General features: G+C 45.5%; 2 protein-coding genes across 3 annotated transcripts; one reads left to right on the top strand and one right to left on the bottom strand.

Annotated features, from left to right (window-relative positions):
- Positions 1–1121: 1121 nt before the first annotated feature.
- On the bottom strand, positions 1122–1600 carry ost4 (oligosaccharyltransferase complex subunit 4 (non-catalytic)). Its single transcript, XM_086189297.1, has 2 exons — positions 1449–1600; positions 1122–1261 (listed from the first exon to the last, which is right to left on the bottom strand). Exon 1 carries the CDS (start codon positions 1597–1599, stop codon positions 1486–1488), a length of 114 nt encoding a protein of 37 aa, XP_086045423.1. The 5' UTR covers position 1600; the 3' UTR covers positions 1122–1261; positions 1449–1485.
- A 1199-nt stretch (positions 1601–2799) lies between these two features.
- On the top strand, positions 2800–17432 carry selenoi (selenoprotein I). Of its 2 annotated transcripts, XR_015110584.1 has the most exons (11): positions 2800–3010; positions 5168–5236; positions 6914–7022; positions 7979–8053; positions 8252–8514; positions 8948–9056; positions 9137–9185; positions 9262–9442; positions 9528–9707; positions 11205–16726; positions 16940–17432. XR_015110584.1 is itself a non-coding variant. In XM_086189295.1 (10 exons), the coding sequence occupies exons 1-10, from the start codon at positions 2954–2956 to the stop codon at positions 11310–11312; spliced, it is 1200 nt and encodes a 399-aa protein (XP_086045421.1). In that variant the 5' UTR covers positions 2800–2953; the 3' UTR covers positions 11313–17432. The 2 variants fall into 2 exon arrangements, 1 of the variants encoding a protein (XP_086045421.1); XM_086189295.1 differs by having other exon boundaries at positions 11205–17432.
- The last annotated feature ends 296 nt before the right edge of the window (positions 17433–17728 follow it).

The raw sequence follows: 17728 nt of genomic DNA, 5'->3' as shown, positions 1-17728 counted from the left end.
GATCCACATCATCCTAAACCACCTGTAGAGCAGCAGATCCACATCATCCTAAACCTCCTCTAGAGCAGCAGATCCACATCATCCTAAACCTCCTCTAGAGCAACAGATCCATACCATCCTAAACCTCCTCTAGAGCAACAGATCCATACCATCCTAAACCTCCTCTAGAGCAACAGATCCATATCATCCTAAACCTCCTCTAGAGCAACAGATCCATATCATCCTAAACCTCCTCTAGAGCAACAGATCCATATCATCCTAAACCTCCTCTAGAGCAACAGATCCATATCATCCTAAACCTCCTCTAGAGCAACAGATCCATATCATCCTAAACCTCCTCTAGAGCAACAGATCCATATCATCCTAAACCTCCTCTAGAGCAACAGATCCATATCATCCTAAACCTCCTCTAGAGCAACAGATCCATATCATCCTAAACCTCCTCTAGAGCAACAGATCCATATCATCCTAAACCACCTCTAGAGCAGCAGATCCACATCATCCCCAACATGAGGTCTGATGGCTGGAGCAGCAGGTTACTGGAAGCGTTTACTGCGTCCGGCTGCAGCGACGCATGGAGGCTGAGCTTCAAATAAATGCAGCAATTTACCGAAAATGTTCAGATAAAAACTGATTCAGTCCTTGAGCGTCTACAGGAGGGTTTAGAAACCCATGCAAGACTGCGGCAGAACTTGAATATTGCTTTCTTTTTTAATGAACAATCCCTCTAAATTAATATTTTCTATTGCACGTGCTCTGAGAGGTGGGAAAGGTCTAAGAATGGATGAGTATTTGCAAGAAATACATATTTAAATATTTTTAATGCCACAGTTCCTTAGAGTGTTATACTCCATAGCAGGTCCTTGATAAACATGTACTATATTCATATAAATAAGATTTCATGTGAGGGGAACTGTTAGTCCAGTTATTCATCCTAATCCAGTCTAGTTGTCAATCCTAATCCAGTGACAAAATGACTGTTTCTACCTACGTCAACTGTGATTGCAATAAGACTCTGATGTAACTTTAAATAAAATGAACTTGAAATAAACTACATTTAACATTGTGTCCAACAACTGAATGAGAGCATGGAGAACCTGAGGAATTTACAGAAACACCAATTCAACTGGACTTTACATTTTATTTAAAAAACAAACTAAACACTTTTGTGCAATTGTGAAGAACGTCATCTTTTGGAAGGGGCGGCGCAGGAGGGGAAGGAATGTTGTTTCCTGGGTGGTAGTGCGGATTTCCCTCTCACCTGCAGGCACAAGAGAGTTCACGAGTTAAAACCGTGTCGCTAACAACCAAGACAAAGGTTGAAACTCTTTTTTTTTTCTTCTCCATTTAACCATCCGATGCAGTGGCACGTTTTGCTGCCACAGATTTTGAAAGTGTGAGTCAACTGGCTGAGCACAAGTTTCCTCCTCCCCTTAACTTCAACTCACCCCTCCAGGATGGTGCTGGATGCATGTTGGGGGGTGGCTAATCCTGCTTCTTGGGGTTATTGACAGCGACGTAGTGGTACAACACCACCAGCAGGAACAATGACACGCCAAGCATGTTGGCAAATATTGCCAGCTGCACGTCCGTCACCATTCTGAGAAGGATGAAGAGGAAGGAAAACATTTTTTAAAAGAAAACTTTGCAAGGCTCATTGTTGTAGGCATTAATATGCATTATTCAACCTTGAATTAAGACGGACATTGACACACAAGTTCATGCCTGCAGTGAAAGACACTGGGCCTCTGGCCAGCCTGGCTCCTTACTGCTGACATCTATTTCATATCTGCTTTATAATTAATGCCTTTACTTGTCCGGTTGATTAAAAGTTTCAGGGTTTACAAAACATATCACGAGACAGGAGCTGCAAAAAGCAACCAGGGAAAGTTTCATGGCTGGGAGACTTAATTCAGGGTGAAAATAATAAATAAATGCGTGTACATTTCGCCAAGGAGCATCTTGTATTTGAAGTATCTTGATACTAGCAAATGCATGAGAAGTCTCTGTCAGCGATGCCTTCAGCTGAAGAAAACTAAGTTAGTTGTCGCTGTAAGTTTACGAGACTGCATTCACATGACATAAATGAAAGAATGTATTTGAAATGTTTTGCACTGAAAGGCTCTGACTTCCACCACTGACAGATGCTAACATGCACGCAACCTGCAGCTGCAGCAGGGGTGGTAGCGTTAGCCGGTAAGTATATTTACGGTATTTTACAAATAAATTAGGAATAAGTCTACAACTGTGTAATCTGTGGACGGTAACAGCACATCGTAGTTTGACTGGAGAATTTATTCTTCATGTTTTAGCTAGTGTTAGCTCCGAGCTAATCCAGTCGCCAACACTGCTTACATTAAACAATAAAGGAAACAACACTTGAAATCAAAACAGTTCGAGCCCATCGCTGTGCAGTCGAGATAAGGTTTTTTGTTGTTGTATTTTACTTACCTTATTTGTTAAACTGGCTTTATAAATCTCGGTTCAGGTGAAGATTGTGCTGTTCCACCCGGAGCAAACAGTTGTGTTCGACTTCCGGCAAGGAGCGGAAGGCCACGTCACTTTAAAAAGACTGGCAAAATAGCGATAAACATTTTTTTTTTAAACAAACGTGAATTGAAAAGTTATTACCCCTTCTCGTGGAACAGGCATCACCGGAGCTAATGTGATTTGATCCAGTCGGTGTATTTTTCATTCCCCTTTCTTCTATCTTCAATCATCCACACCGGAGGGGGCGGTAGTGAGCCTCTTACGATGGGGTAGGTAGGAGCGGCCCAAATGTCCTGACGTCATCGTCGCCTCACCCGGCGTGAACGACGGCGGCTAAGCTAGATGGTAACTTATATCGACTTGGCAGCTAACGTGAGGAATTCCCATTTCTAAGGAGGAGATATCCATTTGATAAATATATATATTAAATATCTGGCTCGTTGCGGAGCCAGACTGTACCAGCATGGCTCTTTACGAATATGTCACTCAGGAGCAGCTTGCGGGCTTCGACAAATACAAGGTATGTTTAATAGATTGTGATAGCCTTCTAAATGCTAGCCATTGATCCGTGGGTATGTGTGTGAGCGAGTGTGTTAAACCGCTAGCTGTCACGATCTGCAGAGAGCTTCACTGGCAAAATATGCTGTAAAGCTATCTGGAGTTAGCCAACATCTTACCGGATGTTGGTCAGAGTAGTTGTATTATAATTTGATATCATTTTACTGGTTTTGGTGTCCACAAGTAAAAAGCATTTTTGGCACATTTCAAATAAGGTTAACAACTCGCCATTTGCTATGGAAATTGAGGTCCTTTGTCACATTATGTTAATGTATGGTTTCTATGACCTTAATTTAATGATTAGAAGTTTTGTTTCGTATTTTTTTATTTTGAAGGTGTTGCCGGAAGTGTCATTGTTCGTGTGTTGCCTGGTGCTAACGGTTAGCTCACGACTCTTCACCTTCTAGTCTTCTATCATAAAAGCCTTAATATAAGGCTTTAATTGGAATTTTCCTCATATTTCAGTGGTTCCCCGTCAATTCCCCGCTTGTGCACAATGACAATTGTTTAACGTTTCTCGTTTTTACAACCAGAAAGCAAGAGAAACCCACCTAACTTGAACGACCACATCGAAGGGAAACAGGGGCAGTGACACTAGAAACCACTAGTTTTAAGGTTGAGTTGTATCATCTCTATAAGCCTGTTGTACAGTTATGATGATAGATGTGTCAGGTATTTCAAGGATTTAACTGAACAATTATTTACCATAAAAGATGATCAGGCACTGTATATTAGCATGACACATTTTTACATTTAAAAATCATCATGCCCCATTCTGGTTTTCAATGATAGATTGAAGAACTTCTTTATCCTTAGAATACACAAGCACAGGGCATTAGGCTTTATTTTTAACACCTCCTATGATTCCTGCATGAAATTGCTCCCCTTAGCTGTTTTGTTTTGTTTTGTTTGTTTGTTTGTTTTTTCCTCTTTCAGTGATTGCTTTTTAAGTGTTTAACACCATGCGTTCGCTGCGGTGCCCGGAGCATCAGTGGAGGGGGGAAGACAAGGGGTGGATGGACTTAAGCGTGCGAGGAAATTTAAAGCTCCTCGCACAGATCGTCTCACTCCCATCCCTCTCCCTGTCCCTCCCATCCGTCATCACACTGAGTGGACACCTCCTGTGGAGTGATTGTAACGTGGAGTGGCTCTGGGTGATAGGCGGCTTCGCTCAGTCATTGTGTAATAATGGGAATTATAGTGCCTTCCTGCACGTGGGGTTCTAATTAATATCATTAGTTATTCCTGATGATTTGAGGGGTACACTCTTCAGTCACCACACACTATGATAACTGCAATGGCGGTAATGAATCATGCGAGTCCAGCTGGTGTGTGTGTGTGTGTGTGTGTGTGTGTGTGTGTGTGTGTGTAAGGAGGCGTTGCTGCACAGCAGCATTCATCCACGTCACTCATCAGCACTATGAGGTACATTTTAATGAGGCAAGGGCATATCGACATCAAACATGTTGGGAACGGTTAATTTGAAGGCGGGAGAGTGAAACGTGATCGTGAGAGACTGAGAAACTTGGTACGGAAACACAAAGGTGCAGGTCTGGAGACGTGCGAGGTGATGGAAGGAGCCTGGCGGAGTTGGAATCACAGATCAACTCACAATGCAGTCAGCACATTGCAAGACAGTTCCCCTTGATATATTGTCGTATCTGTGGCACTGAGGAGTGAATGTTAACCCATCAGCAGGAATTGAATATTTATTCTCTCATTTTAGTGTCAATTTCACAGAATTTGCTAACTGAAATGATGTTTGACATTTATCGTTTCCTATTTGACCACAACCTATTGTGATAAGATCTAATAGAGAGGTTTGTGCAAAAACCAGGCACTCATAAAAACATCTATTTGATGCAGCATACCAGTACCATGTAGTATCTCAATATCGCAGTATTGATATTTTGCCTCACATCTCCACAGACTTGCATCTAAAGTTGCACGAACCACCACAAAAGCTACATTAACGCAGTCGAATGCACACACCCGTCAGGCCTGGAGCAAATAGCAGATTCATGTTGTCACAGTGATGACAACATGAATCTGATATTTAAACAAACGGAAACGGTCGTCGCGCATCCCTGCTGATCGTGTCGCTTTTGTCTCTCTGCAGTACAGCGCGGTGGACTCCAACCCCCTGTCCGTCTACATCATGCACCCCTTCTGGAACTTTGTAGTGAAGGTAAGAAAGGCGCTGATCTCTGTGTGCATCATTAATGAGGTTTCCAACCGTCTGCTATGGTAGTGGGACAAGACATCCTCATTCACTAATGACCTCACTAGTGACCTCACGAGTCACGTCTTGACAGAGGCGGGCCCAACGGCGTTTGAGCCGCAGGAACGATTTTAGATTCCCGACCGCTGTTCCTCCTCCTGCTCTTTCTTCTTTGCTCCTTCCTGCCTCATGCAGCTGTAACTCAAAAGCAGATGTTGACGCTCGGAGGATATCAAGCTTTAGTCGTGTGTATCATGTCGTGGCGGCAGGCAGATGCTTCAGCTGGAGGGGAAAACAATCTGTCAAACAATATGCGAACATTCAGAATGCCTGTCGTTAGTGTAAGATATCAGTGTTCACTATGTCAAGGGATTATTTGTATTATTAGCTGTGGGAAAGCTACATAAACAATATTTGTGTAGTGAATTTCTACCGTAAACCACACTGATGGAGGCGGAGCTGCCCTGCCAGCCGCTGGCCCTGCGCATCGGGAGTGACTAGCGGTTCACTGAGGTATGTTAGCATGCTAGTGTATACAGTCACATGCACAAGACTGCACAGATGTCGGATTTATCCACATTCCACTTACACATCCGAGTAGTTTCATACTGTTGAAAAACTGGCGTGCAGCTGAAAATAAGCTAGTCTCTTAAAAGTGACATTGAGATATTTGTAATATTGCTCGTTTGAGTAGTGAAACCAAAGTGTGTCGGAACGGCTCGGCTGGTTTCATTTTTACTCCGTCACACAACGAGAGCATCATCATTACATTGAAAGAGGAAATGACTGCGGTTTGACGTCGTCATCGTGTTATCCTCATGATTGAAAAGCAAAATTGTAGAAGAAGATCAAATCTGGTCCGTTTCTCAGCTCTGCTGCTCCGAACGCAAGCTGAGCGTCAGGATCCATTCCACAGATTTCTCCGTCCTGATGTTAGCACCTCCATTCTTTTTGTCTCCTCCAAGTCTCGGTTGTAGCTTAGTTGCAGAGCCATGTTCTTCCCTGTTAGGAGTCCCCACGCGTTCCACCTCGCTCAAGCTTCTGAGCAGTTTTTTTTTTTTTTTTTTAATTCTACCTTCAAGCAATAGAAGCCAATGACAAGCGAAGCGTTGTTCTTGCTCTGGCGTGGGCAGGACCTGCTGTCTCGATGCCATCGTGTCGTCAACCTCTAACAGTCAAGGGGTGCACACACCTTTTCCCTTTTACCAAGAATTAAAACCCCCTTTTTTTTTCTTTGAAAGGTTTTACGTGTAACCATGGTAACAGGCGTTCGTGTACAACCTGAGGAGAACAGAAAACCTTATCTTGTGTTAGCCTGATGACATGTTTCACCTAAACACCCACCTAAGTCACCTGATCTCCAGGCGTGTCAAACCCACGATACGTGTTTGTGTGTGTGTGTGTGTGTGTGTGTGTGTGTGTGTGTGTGTGTGTGTGTGTGTCTAGTCTGTACGTCTATTCTGATCCCTGCTCGATGGCAGCCTGCCATTAATTTGAGTTAATTCATGTCCCTGAACTCCCCTGAGATATTCTTCTTGGTCTGGCAGCGGCTGCAACTGATCAGTTTCATATCCGTGTCATGATTATGACGAGAGGAGCTTCGCGACTGTTGCTGATTTGTCTTTGTCTCTGTTCTCTTGACAGTTTCTTCCAAAATGGTTGGCTCCCAATCTGATAACGTTCACAGGCTTTATGTTCCTTGTGTTGAACTTCCTCTTGTTGGCCTTCTACGACTTTGACTTCTACGCCTCAGGTATGTCCACTCAGGTTAACTCTCAAATATTCAGCTTATATGTTGGAAAAAAGTGTGTGTGTGTGTGTGTGTGTGTGTGTGTGTGTGTGGTTGTGTGTGTGTGTGTGTGTGTGTGTGTGAGAGAGAGAGAGAGAGAGAGAGAGAGTGTTTATGAAAGGTAAAGTCCATATCACTTCCTGGCACATGGCTGCCCTTAGTGGCCCGGGGTAATGACTAACTCATTACATTCTCCGCACACACGCACACACAGAACTGCTGCCATGGTAACATGTACAAACATACAAATCTTCTGCAGTAAACACAAATCTTTGTCTGTGACTCTGGATTCAACAGCTGTTCATCATTAATTATCTAATTGTGATTATTTTAATTAATAATGTGATTGTTATATGATTAACAGTTTAAACTTTTATATTATTATTATTCTCGCTTTCAATGAAAAACACTTGTCAATGCCTTTGGTGTCATTTTTGGTGGATCTCAATCAAGCAAGGCAATGTTTAACTGAACATGTCAGTTTGACACGCTATGAATCTCCAATAAAAATGGCCGCAGGGGGATTTCTGATTAATTTTGTTGACATTCCGCTGTGCGCGCTGCACACTGTGGATGCACTCAAGTTAATATAAGTGAACAGTTTGGTTTCTTCTGATTCGGCGGGACGTGGAGTGGCGTTAATGGTAGTAAACCTTAAGTCAGAGCCGGCGGTTAACGGCCAGTAACCCTCAAACGCTGCTGTATGTAAACAACAGCTGACGCAGAACGCCTGCATCGCTGTTCTCCGTCTCATAGTAACTGACACACAAAACACACACGCATGCTTGCACAAGTGCTTCAATCGCTGTGGCGTCTTCTCTGACCGCCCTCACAAGAATCGGCAGGTGGCTTCTACGAGAGTGTTTCAACAGAAAGGCGTCAGCGGGGTCTGCTGCATGTTCACGCTGTTTGTGTTTCAGCTGCGGGACATCAGCACGTGCCTAGCTGGGTCTGGGTGGCTGCAGGGATTTTCAACTTCTTGGCCTACACACTCGGTGAGTTCTGACCTTCTGAGAGGCACCGGGGAAATTCTTCATCCAGGAATGTTCTTTTGGCACTTAAGGGTTGAATATTTGATCTCAAGCGTACAGTTTTATTCATCACATGAGGAAAGATGCATATTTTAGTGTGTTTTTAGTATTCAGACTATTAAACCATCCCCTCTGTGTGATGATGTCTCTTCGTTTGTCCAGATGGCGTTGATGGTAAACAAGCACGTCGAACCAGCTCCTCCACGCCACTTGGGGAGCTATTCGATCACGGGCTGGACAGTTGGGCCTGTATCTTCTTTGTGGCCACGGTCTACTCCATATTTGGGCGTGGCGAGAGCGGCGTGGGTGTGGCCACGCTGTATTATATCCTGTGGGTGGTGCTTTTCTCCTTTATCCTGTCCCACTGGGAGAAATATAACACAGGCATCTTGTTTCTACCCTGGGGATACGATGTCAGTCAAGTGGTGAGGACACGCCCATTCAACCATGAGGTGTAAAGCTGGCTGGTCACAGCCGTGAGAGTCGGTGTCCGCCAAGTGTTTGTTTCCAGCTGAAAAAGCCACTTGCTCTCCTGAAAGCACCCGTCAGAGGATGTGACAGAGCTTTGGAGGTGCAGCGTCTTATGATGCGGAATGTCTTCATCGTGTATACTGTACTTCCTGTGGGTGGAAGGCAGACTGAACCACAGAAGCAGAGGAGGTGGACCCTCCTGTCTCTGAGGGATCAAGAGATCCTGTATGAGCGCCTTGACACGCTGCTGGCGTTTGTGGGGCAGAGTGAAAACACCCAGCCTTTGAAACCAGTGTCAAATCTGCGGTGGCTGCAGGAAACAGGCTCTGGTGGACACAGACCCTAAAATACCAGGCAAGTAATGACGTGAGTCTCATCTCCTTCCAGACTATCTCCCTGGTGTACTTGGTCACTGCCGTGGTTGGCGTAGAAACATGGTACCAGCCTGTCCTGTTCAGCTTCCTCTACAGAGACCTTTTCACCGTCATGATCATCGGTGAGCTGCCAGTCCAGGTCGAGGACATTTCATTCACGTGTTAAAGCAGTTGTGTTCATTTGGTATGTGTTGACCTGCAGCCTGTTCCTTCACCGTGACCTTACCCATGAGCCTCTACAACGTCCTGAAGTAAGTCCAGTGACGTTACAGTGAAGATGAAATCCCGCCGGTTTCCTGGATCGGTGACTGACGGTGGTTTTTGCAGGGCCTACCGTGGTAACACTCTGAAGCACAGCAGCTTGTATGAAGCCTTCCTGCCCTTCTTGTCTCCTGTGCTGCTGTTCGTCTTGTCCACAACGTGGGTGGTTTACTCTCCATCCAACATCCTGGACCTGCAGCCCAGGATCTACTACCTCATGGTGGGGACGGCCTTCGCGAACGTCACGGTGAGCGTCTGCACGTCCGTCCCGTATCTGGCCGGTACACAAAGCCTGCACTTGTTGATACTTGTAGTATTTGTTTGTTTTGCAGTGTAAGCTGATTGTGTGTCAGATGAGCAACACACGTTGCCAAGCGCTGAGCTGGCTGCTGCTGCCCATGACAGCTGTAGTGTTGCTAGCGGTAACCAGGGTGGTCGCCAATGAGACGCTGCTGCTGTATGTGTGGACAGCCACTGTCATACTAGCACACATACATTACGGCGTATCAGTGGTAAGGACACACACACACACACACACATTCCGGCCCTTTCTTGAATTAATTACATAAAAACACACCCAAAAAAAGAGAGAGAGAAAAACTGGAAATTGCAGGTTTACATGCAGTCTAGTTGGTGGAAATGAGAGCAGGTGATCAGTTCCAGTCCGAAGTCCTCCAGTGAACATTACAGCTAAATAGTTTTCCTGGTACCACAACCCGCCCACCAGTGGCGTTGAAGCTCTCTCACACATTTGATGAGTCCAGCGCAAACGCAAGTGTCGGGAAACGTTCCTCTCTCTAACGTCTGTTTGCTGCCTCTGCTGATCAGTGGTACGTCTCATATCGCCCCGGGGTTTTTTGTTGTTGTTTTTTGTTGTTGTTTTCCCCAGGTTGTGTGAATCACATCAACAAAGTATAATTGCTGAATCGGGAACATCTGCAAAGCAACACAGCTGTGGTAGCAGATAACTTTGTTCAAAGCAGTTGGAGCAGCTGCACTGACCACAGACGCATTGCATCTCTATTTTTACACAGCTGCTCACGCTCTCTCTCTCTCTCTCTCTCTCTCTCTCTCTCTCTCTCTCATCATGTGACATTGTGGCCCTTCGGCATAGAGAATGACAGAAACTATACAGAACTGAACTGAACTGAAAATGAACACAGTGTTTTAAAATGAAAAGCCCCTTGTATCAGAGGCAGCAGTGTCATTTTAATGTGAATAAATTGGCCTCAGCGGTGCTTTAAACCTGCATTCTTTCTAATGGCCAGCAGGGGGCAACGCCATTGGCTGGGGGCTGAACCAAGTCAGCTCAATAGAAGCCAGTGAGACTAAATGACTCATCGTCTCACTTGATTTATGAATCCAGTAATAAGTTCCCTTAGGAGTTTGTGGTTTGAGTCGTCTTCAGTACAGAGCCATGTTCTGTTTGTAAATCACGGTCTTTTTTCGGAATAAAACAGACAATGAAGCTGGGTGAGGTTTAGGGTGTGGCTACAATGTGATTCGACAGGTTGCTGACACAGTTGGTTTAATCAGAGTAGAGCTGCGCCGTTGTGGCTCCGCCCTCGTTTACATCAGAACAATGATGACTAAGTTACTGAACTTAGTTACCGTCAAAAGGAAGCATCACACTCTGGTTTGTGGTTGATGTCTTATCTTCCTGGCTACCACCTCCATTCCAGGATTTGGGCAACGCCATGCTAGCTCATTAGCTCAGCTTAGCTTGGTACTAAGGTAGCTAGCGCCAGGCTGTGGCCTTCTGTTCATTTCTCATACAGCAGTATCACTTCTTACCTGACTGTCGTGGACTTCTCACTCTTTTTCTTTTATTGAAAGAAAAATTTGACCAAAGTAGTCATGATGCTACAACTGAATGTAGCTGCAGCTTTTAAGATCCTTTAAGCAGGTGTTACAGTTCTTTACATGTTCATGAACATGTTTCTGTATGTTGGCCTTTGCCAGAACTCATGAGAGGTTGCTTCTTTTTTTCTGTTTTTTTTCCTCACTAGGTACAACAACTCAGCAGCCACTTTAACATCTTCGCCTTCTCGCTGAAGAAGCCCAACAGTGACTGACAGCAGGAAGAACGAATCGGCTTGAAAGGAGCAGAGGTTTAGGCTCATCTCCTCCTCCTCCTCCTCCTCCTCCTCTGCTCACAGACACTTCACTCTCATCACCACGGAAACTGCTTCCCCTCCCCTCCATCCATGCGAACATTGCAAGTGGAATGGACTGTGGCCCTCCTCTCCACTGTCCCCAGCGCACACACATGCACACACACCCACAGGCTCGCACACGCACATTCCTACCTTACCAACCAACTCCGGTCTCGGATGTTAGGTGGGCCCAGGGGCTCTGGCTTCTGTCATTGGTGATTGGCTCACTCAGCTGAGCCAATGAGGTGCAATTATTTCCTACGGAAATGTGCTTCAGTCGCAAGGACAGGAACCCAGAGGAGCCACACACACACACACACACACACACACACACACACACAAAGAAGTACACACACATTATTCTGCCTTCATGCGGATATGTTATATCTCATGGCAGGTATGTGAAACACAGTTACACACACACACGGTTGGTTGCATTCACATAGTATTATGAATGTATGAATTGCCTTGGGGAAACGCCATTTCAATTTTATTCTGTTAACAGGAATGCCTCAAGTAGTGTCGTTTCAAACCTCGCCGGAGCCTCCGAATTCCGGCCACACATGCGACTCTCACATCCGCCGCTGAGTTTAGAGGTTCCGTCACCTTTTTATCGTCAGATGATTTTCAGTCGGGAACCTCTGCGGTATTTGTTCATAGCGATGATATATAACGATTGTGTTGAGGGGATTTGGTGGATATTATTTTCAAACTGTTAAAAGATGAGTCCTCCCGTATGATATTTACTCTTAAATTCTACTCTCTGGTGACAGTTTTGGTGAGTTATCAGAGATGGATATCGACTAACCAGGGCAAAAAAAATTACCAGGGTGACCTCTGACCTTTTTTTAACCGAGCTTCCATACTTTGACCCATGTCTGAGCACTGGCCTTCCTGCTCCCTCTGAGGTGTTGTGTCTTCATGCCGATTTGTTCTTTTTTTTTAACGTTTTTTTTTTTATATATATATTTTTTGTTTTGTTTTGGTTTTTTTTCTGTTGCCAAGCCAAGGGTGTGTGGTTCTGTCACGCAGCGCTTGAATGAAGAGTGAGTCTAAAAACCTACCACGGAGCGGACTCACTCTGAGGGAACAAGCCGTCGCACCGGACAACACAAATGCCACACCACCGCCTGGTGCCGCACTCCTCCTACTCACTCAGATACTATCACAACTTTTATACTGTCTGTTATGAACTTTTCTCTTCTTTTTGACTTGTCTCACTCTGTTAAAGCAGCTACTATTGACTTTCAGTTTGTGTTAACTTTGGCGCCCCCCTTTGGTCAAAAGCAGTGGTGGTTACCAGAATGAAGACTGCACCGCCGCTGTTTTCACTGATCTGCCTGCTTGGGGCTGGTTAGAGGTCGTACTTGTATTTTGAAAGATTATGAAAGAAAGACGCACTCATTTCGTTTGAAGGATGCATGAGGTCGCGTGTCTTATTTGCAACAATGTAAGATAAATAATTTTAATGAAAATGGGGGAAGTTTGTAGCTAAACCTTACATGCAAAACATGACAACTATAAAAGTTGGGCCTCAGTTCAGACCGGCATTAGGATTTGTCCTGAGTAATCCCAACTCCCAGTGAGTTCACACTTGCGGTGCCAGGATCTACTGGGGATCAGATCATGCTCCCCCTCGCTGTATGCAAAGAAACTGCCATTCTTTCCTTTTATCAAAAGTTTCTCCTGCATCAGTTGTCCGTCGGACACTAAAACATCTCTCAGAAATGAAGCATAGCACCAGCAGCATGTTTATGCTCTGTTATGAGGACGTAAATGGTGTTGACCAGCACATCCGTTCATTCAGATCACTGGCGTTTGGAATTCTTTTTAAGGAATTTACCGGATAATCCTTGTGGCTTATAATTGGATCCAGTTGATTGCAGAGGGATAAATCCACCGCTGGGTAGGCCAGAAGCTCATCTCATGCGGAGTGCGGTAGGAATTTTGACAACAGAAGGGGTAGAAGTCAAAGTTGAGCAGACCAGGAATGTTCCCTGGGGTGTTCCTGACAAATCAAGCTGCCCAAGATATTAAGCGCACACGTAACATATCTCTGAGCCTTTCCCGAACAGTCTTCGCTGTTGTTCCCGAGCGAATCAGCACGTTTTTCTGCTTCAGCAGAGGACGTCAGCTGGTTAGGTGGCGCTTCAGTGTAGCCCAGGTCCCGTTTGCTTCTGCACTGGTAAAAGAACGTGGCAAAACGTGGTCCGAGGGATGGGATGTCGACGTGATTTCAGAACTCCGGTCTCGTGATTGAATCACTCAGGACGCGTACTACCGCCAGGTCTGAACAGGGCCCGTCTCTTGGGAATCGTAGTATTTGTTTTGTCTGATTTTGCAGGGAAACCGTCCCGGACGCAGCCTGTGAAAGGACTGTAGTGAAAAGGTGAATCTGCTTGCTGCTGTTGTAATATAGAGGCGTCACCAGAGAGTGCTGCAGGGAGGAGTCATTCTTATAGGCCAGCCGGGAAGGTGGCATCACTGTGGTTCCCTCGACCAAACAACAGTAGGGTTCTTACATTGGGTTGTGGATTATTTGGAAATGAGCTTTGTGGCAACTTTTAGGAGACTTGCATGTTTTGTTTACAAAGGAACGCCACTTGTGTGATTTTTTTTTTTGAAGCGCGAATGCAGTCGTTGAAAGTCCAGAGCTAACGTTACGCTATGCACAAACTACGCCATGGACGCGTGATGTCATCCGTCATCTGTTTTTGGCGTGATGATATTTGACCATGACAGACGCTTTTTATAAGACGCATAAATGCTTTGATCTGCGGTATTGACTGACTTGTTTTATTCCGTAGGGCAAAACGCTGACATTTCTTAAGCTAGCATTTAACCACAAACCCATTGAGTTTGAGCCGAGGGAACCAGGCGTTCATGGATGGAGGTTTATTGTCATTCCTGCGCCACTTCATCAACGTGGCTGCTAAATCCCTTACGAAGTCCTAGTAGCTGCTTCAACACTCTTCCTGTGGTTTTCGTGGTTCCATGCTGATAGCGAATATCATTTCTGTTTTTTTGGTAGTCGTCTGGAGAAAGTTTGTCTGTGTGTTACCAGACCCTTTCAAGTTTCCTTTGATTGACTGTCTGCAAGAAGGGTTTTTGAAAAGCACAGTATCTGATCGGAGCCCAACTGAACAATCTGGGACCCAAAACCAGAGTTGGAATGTCAGAGTGCTCAAGTGCTCCCAAGCACGGACTGAAGGAAAGCCTTCTGCTCCCATGATGAGGCCGAACTTGAAGTCTGAATGTGAACTCGCGGGACGCATCGTCTGGTGTAGGTCGTCACAGGAGAGGTGATCGCTAACGGTACACACATACGCCAACTGTAGATACACTGAGGACGTGAAATGTGAAGGAAAAAAAATGCTTCAATTGTAGGTTTTTACTGAGAGCTGTCCGAATTATTTGTGCATAAACTGTTACTGAGGCGATGTTTTGGCGCAGGCTCAAGCTAGCCCCCGCTCTACTGCACAGACTGGGAGATCCAACTCTACTGCCATCAAACCCAGCAAAGTAGCCCAGTTTTGTTGAGTTCTGCAGCTGGAGAGAGAGCTCTTGCGCGCAGTTAGAAGCATACGACCATGGTTTATTTTGGTAGATGACTCGGAGTGACATGAACTGAACTGTGACAGATTTCACCACCTAAAGGGTGACCTGTATACGCACTGTCTGGGTATGTCTTTGTCTATGTATGGCTGTCTTATGTATGTGTGGATATCTGTATATGTACATATATAATTATTTTTAAGTTTTTAATACTGCAAATGGGATTGTTGCCTGACTGGCTGTACTCTGCAAGCCTGGTGGCAGGCTAGCCTGCGTGCTAGCAGCTCTCAGATCAGCCAGCAGAGCTTTTTTGTTGTTGTTGTTGTTGTTTTATTTTTTTTTTACCTCCGCCAAGGAGGGTGTGTGATACTGTTCGTCTGTCTGTTAGCAGGATTACGTAGAAACTATGAAGCCTTTTTTCACCCATCATGGTGGAGAGGAAGTACGGCGTGAAGTTAGACCCCCTGCCCTTCACATTTTTGGGGCACATTCGTCTAAAGTGATTGGTCACCCCCCCAAAAAAATGCCAATTCAGCCTCCTCACCTTCGTGCGAGTGAAAGGTCGGGTGAGGTTTTACTGTAGTCTCCCAAATAATGGAAGCAAATTGCAACCAATTTTTCTGCCGCAGAACCATGAAATGCCTCCATGCTGCTCGTCCTTGGCACGCAACGTTGCGTTGACAACTCCTGCTTTAGAACCCAAGTTTTCTTTTTGGGTGAATTATCCTCGTCACGCAGTGAAAATTGTCTTTCTCTGCATCGCGCTAAGCTGAGGTCTTATGTCTCCAAGCGCCTGGATGACGTCATATCGCCTTGGCGGAGGTACACGCTCTGACGTTCTGTCGTTGTTGTTGTTGTTTTTTTGTTTTTTTTTAACCAGTTGTTGGAATTTCCCATCTCATCTGTTCTACTGGCTAACGATCGGACCGTGCCCCGGACGTTCTCTCTGGGGTCCTTGGTGAACACGCGTGCCATTTAGAGAAACAAAAACATGAAATGATCTCGTTCACTGGCACAGGAGTTTCCTCAAAATAATTAAAACAAAATTAATTTTTCTTGGCAATTTTTTTTTTTTTGTTCTGTGTTTCTCAGTTTAAGTACTTTGCGGAACGTATGAACGAACGAACGAATGAATGAACGAATGAATGGGAACAGTCGTCAAGTCCGTCTGTGACTACGTTCTGAAGTAATGCTACACTGGTGAACTGGGGGGGGGGGGATTCCTGGAAGCAGGCTTAGATAAAAATACAAAGTTTAATCCAGAGATGAGAACGTTGCTAGAACCTGCTCACACCAACAGATGTGGGCCTCATTCCTGTATTCTACTTCATGGTCCATGTATTTATACTGGTGTCGGGCCAGGATGCATTTTTTTAAAAAGGGAAGGAGAAAAAATTGATTATTTTCCATGTGTGTGTGTGTGTGTGTGTGTGTGTGTGTGATTTTAGGACCAGGGTACTGGGTTTTGTGTGATGCGACTCGACCCTCCTGGCTTTGATCTTCAAGGGTTCTCGCTTTGATCTGACTTTATCTCTCAACCGTGTTCCCCTCTTCATTATTTGACCTTATTCGAATTCTTGTGTCGCTCTTTCATCTCTGATTGCCTTTGTTTTTTCTTCCATTCCTGAATGACATCGAAGGGCCAGGGTTCTGATCGCGCGTATTAAAGCAAGTCGCAGCTCACGCAGGCACCCGTGCCCAGCTTGTTGTGACACAGACTTCTAGGAGGACAGCTTAGTGCGTCTAGTCCAGATTTACAGTATCTCGATGCGAGGAATACAAAACTCTGCTGACCTCCAGTGACTCCAAGTGCCAAGTTGGTAAGTTGATCAAATCTTTCAGGTTTTGTTTCCAGTATAGAAAGTCTGTTCAGAGCACAGATCCATGATGAGCGACACCGGTGCAGGGAAAATTAGCAGTGGAGTGAATTAGCCTCGCTTGAGCTTCTGATCTACACTCAAACCAGCTTGGGTGTCTGCGGTCCAACTTTTTCTGACTCTGTGCGTGTTTGTGCTCCTTTTTCTTATCACCAGATAGCGCGACGGTGACATCAAAGCGAGGGCAAAAGAAGATGGCGGCAATGGTCTGGGAGGCGGCACAGAGGATGCAGGAGGCCCCGGCGCAGGCAGTGGATGAGGGCGGCACAGGAGGCCCAAAACAAGAGGTTGCTGACAGAAGTAAGAGCCAACGAGGCCTCCGTTCAGGCCTTGGAAGCTCGGCTCATCGCTGAGGAAAAAAATACAAGCAGGATTGTAGAGGCCCAGCTGCAGGCCTGGAAGGACACGCAGTGGGCCTGGGAGGCTCGGGAGGCCCAGCGGCAGGCCTGGAAGGACACGCAGTGGGCCTGGGAGGCTCGGGAGGCCCAGCGGCAGGCCTGGAAGGACACGCAGTGGGCCTGGGAGGCTCGGGAGGCCCAGCGGCAGGCAGCAAAGCCTGTGGAGAGTCAATGGCTGCAAGCTTTCCAATACACCGACAACGTCGCGCATCGTTTGTATCGGACAGCTGATGAGACAAAATAAATGAAAAGACTGAAAATGATTGTTGTGCTTTGCTCTTTTTGTGGGTTTTACTTTGGTGATGCGTTGGGAGGCAAGTTAGGAAACGTCCTTTCTTTAGGGGAAGAAAAAAAAGAATCAGATTTGCCACCGATGCATTTAAGCCAGATTCAGATTTACTTCTGAATCCACGTATTTGAATCTGGAGGCCTGTGAGATTGTGAACTTAGACTTGTTGGTCTTTCCTGTCTTTATTTTTCACCTCTGCTGCTGGCCGACGTCAAACCTCGCTGGATGAACAAATACGTCTGAAATATCCGCTGCAGC

This window comes from Aulostomus chinensis, chromosome 20 (assembly GCF_037954235.1).
Source record: "Aulostomus chinensis isolate RoL2024-O1b breed Wild chromosome 20, RoL_Achi_v1.0, whole genome shotgun sequence".
In the NCBI taxonomy this organism is placed as follows: Eukaryota; Metazoa; Chordata; class Actinopteri; order Syngnathiformes; family Aulostomidae; genus Aulostomus; species Aulostomus chinensis.
This window is presented reverse-complemented; position numbering and strand designations above follow the sequence as displayed.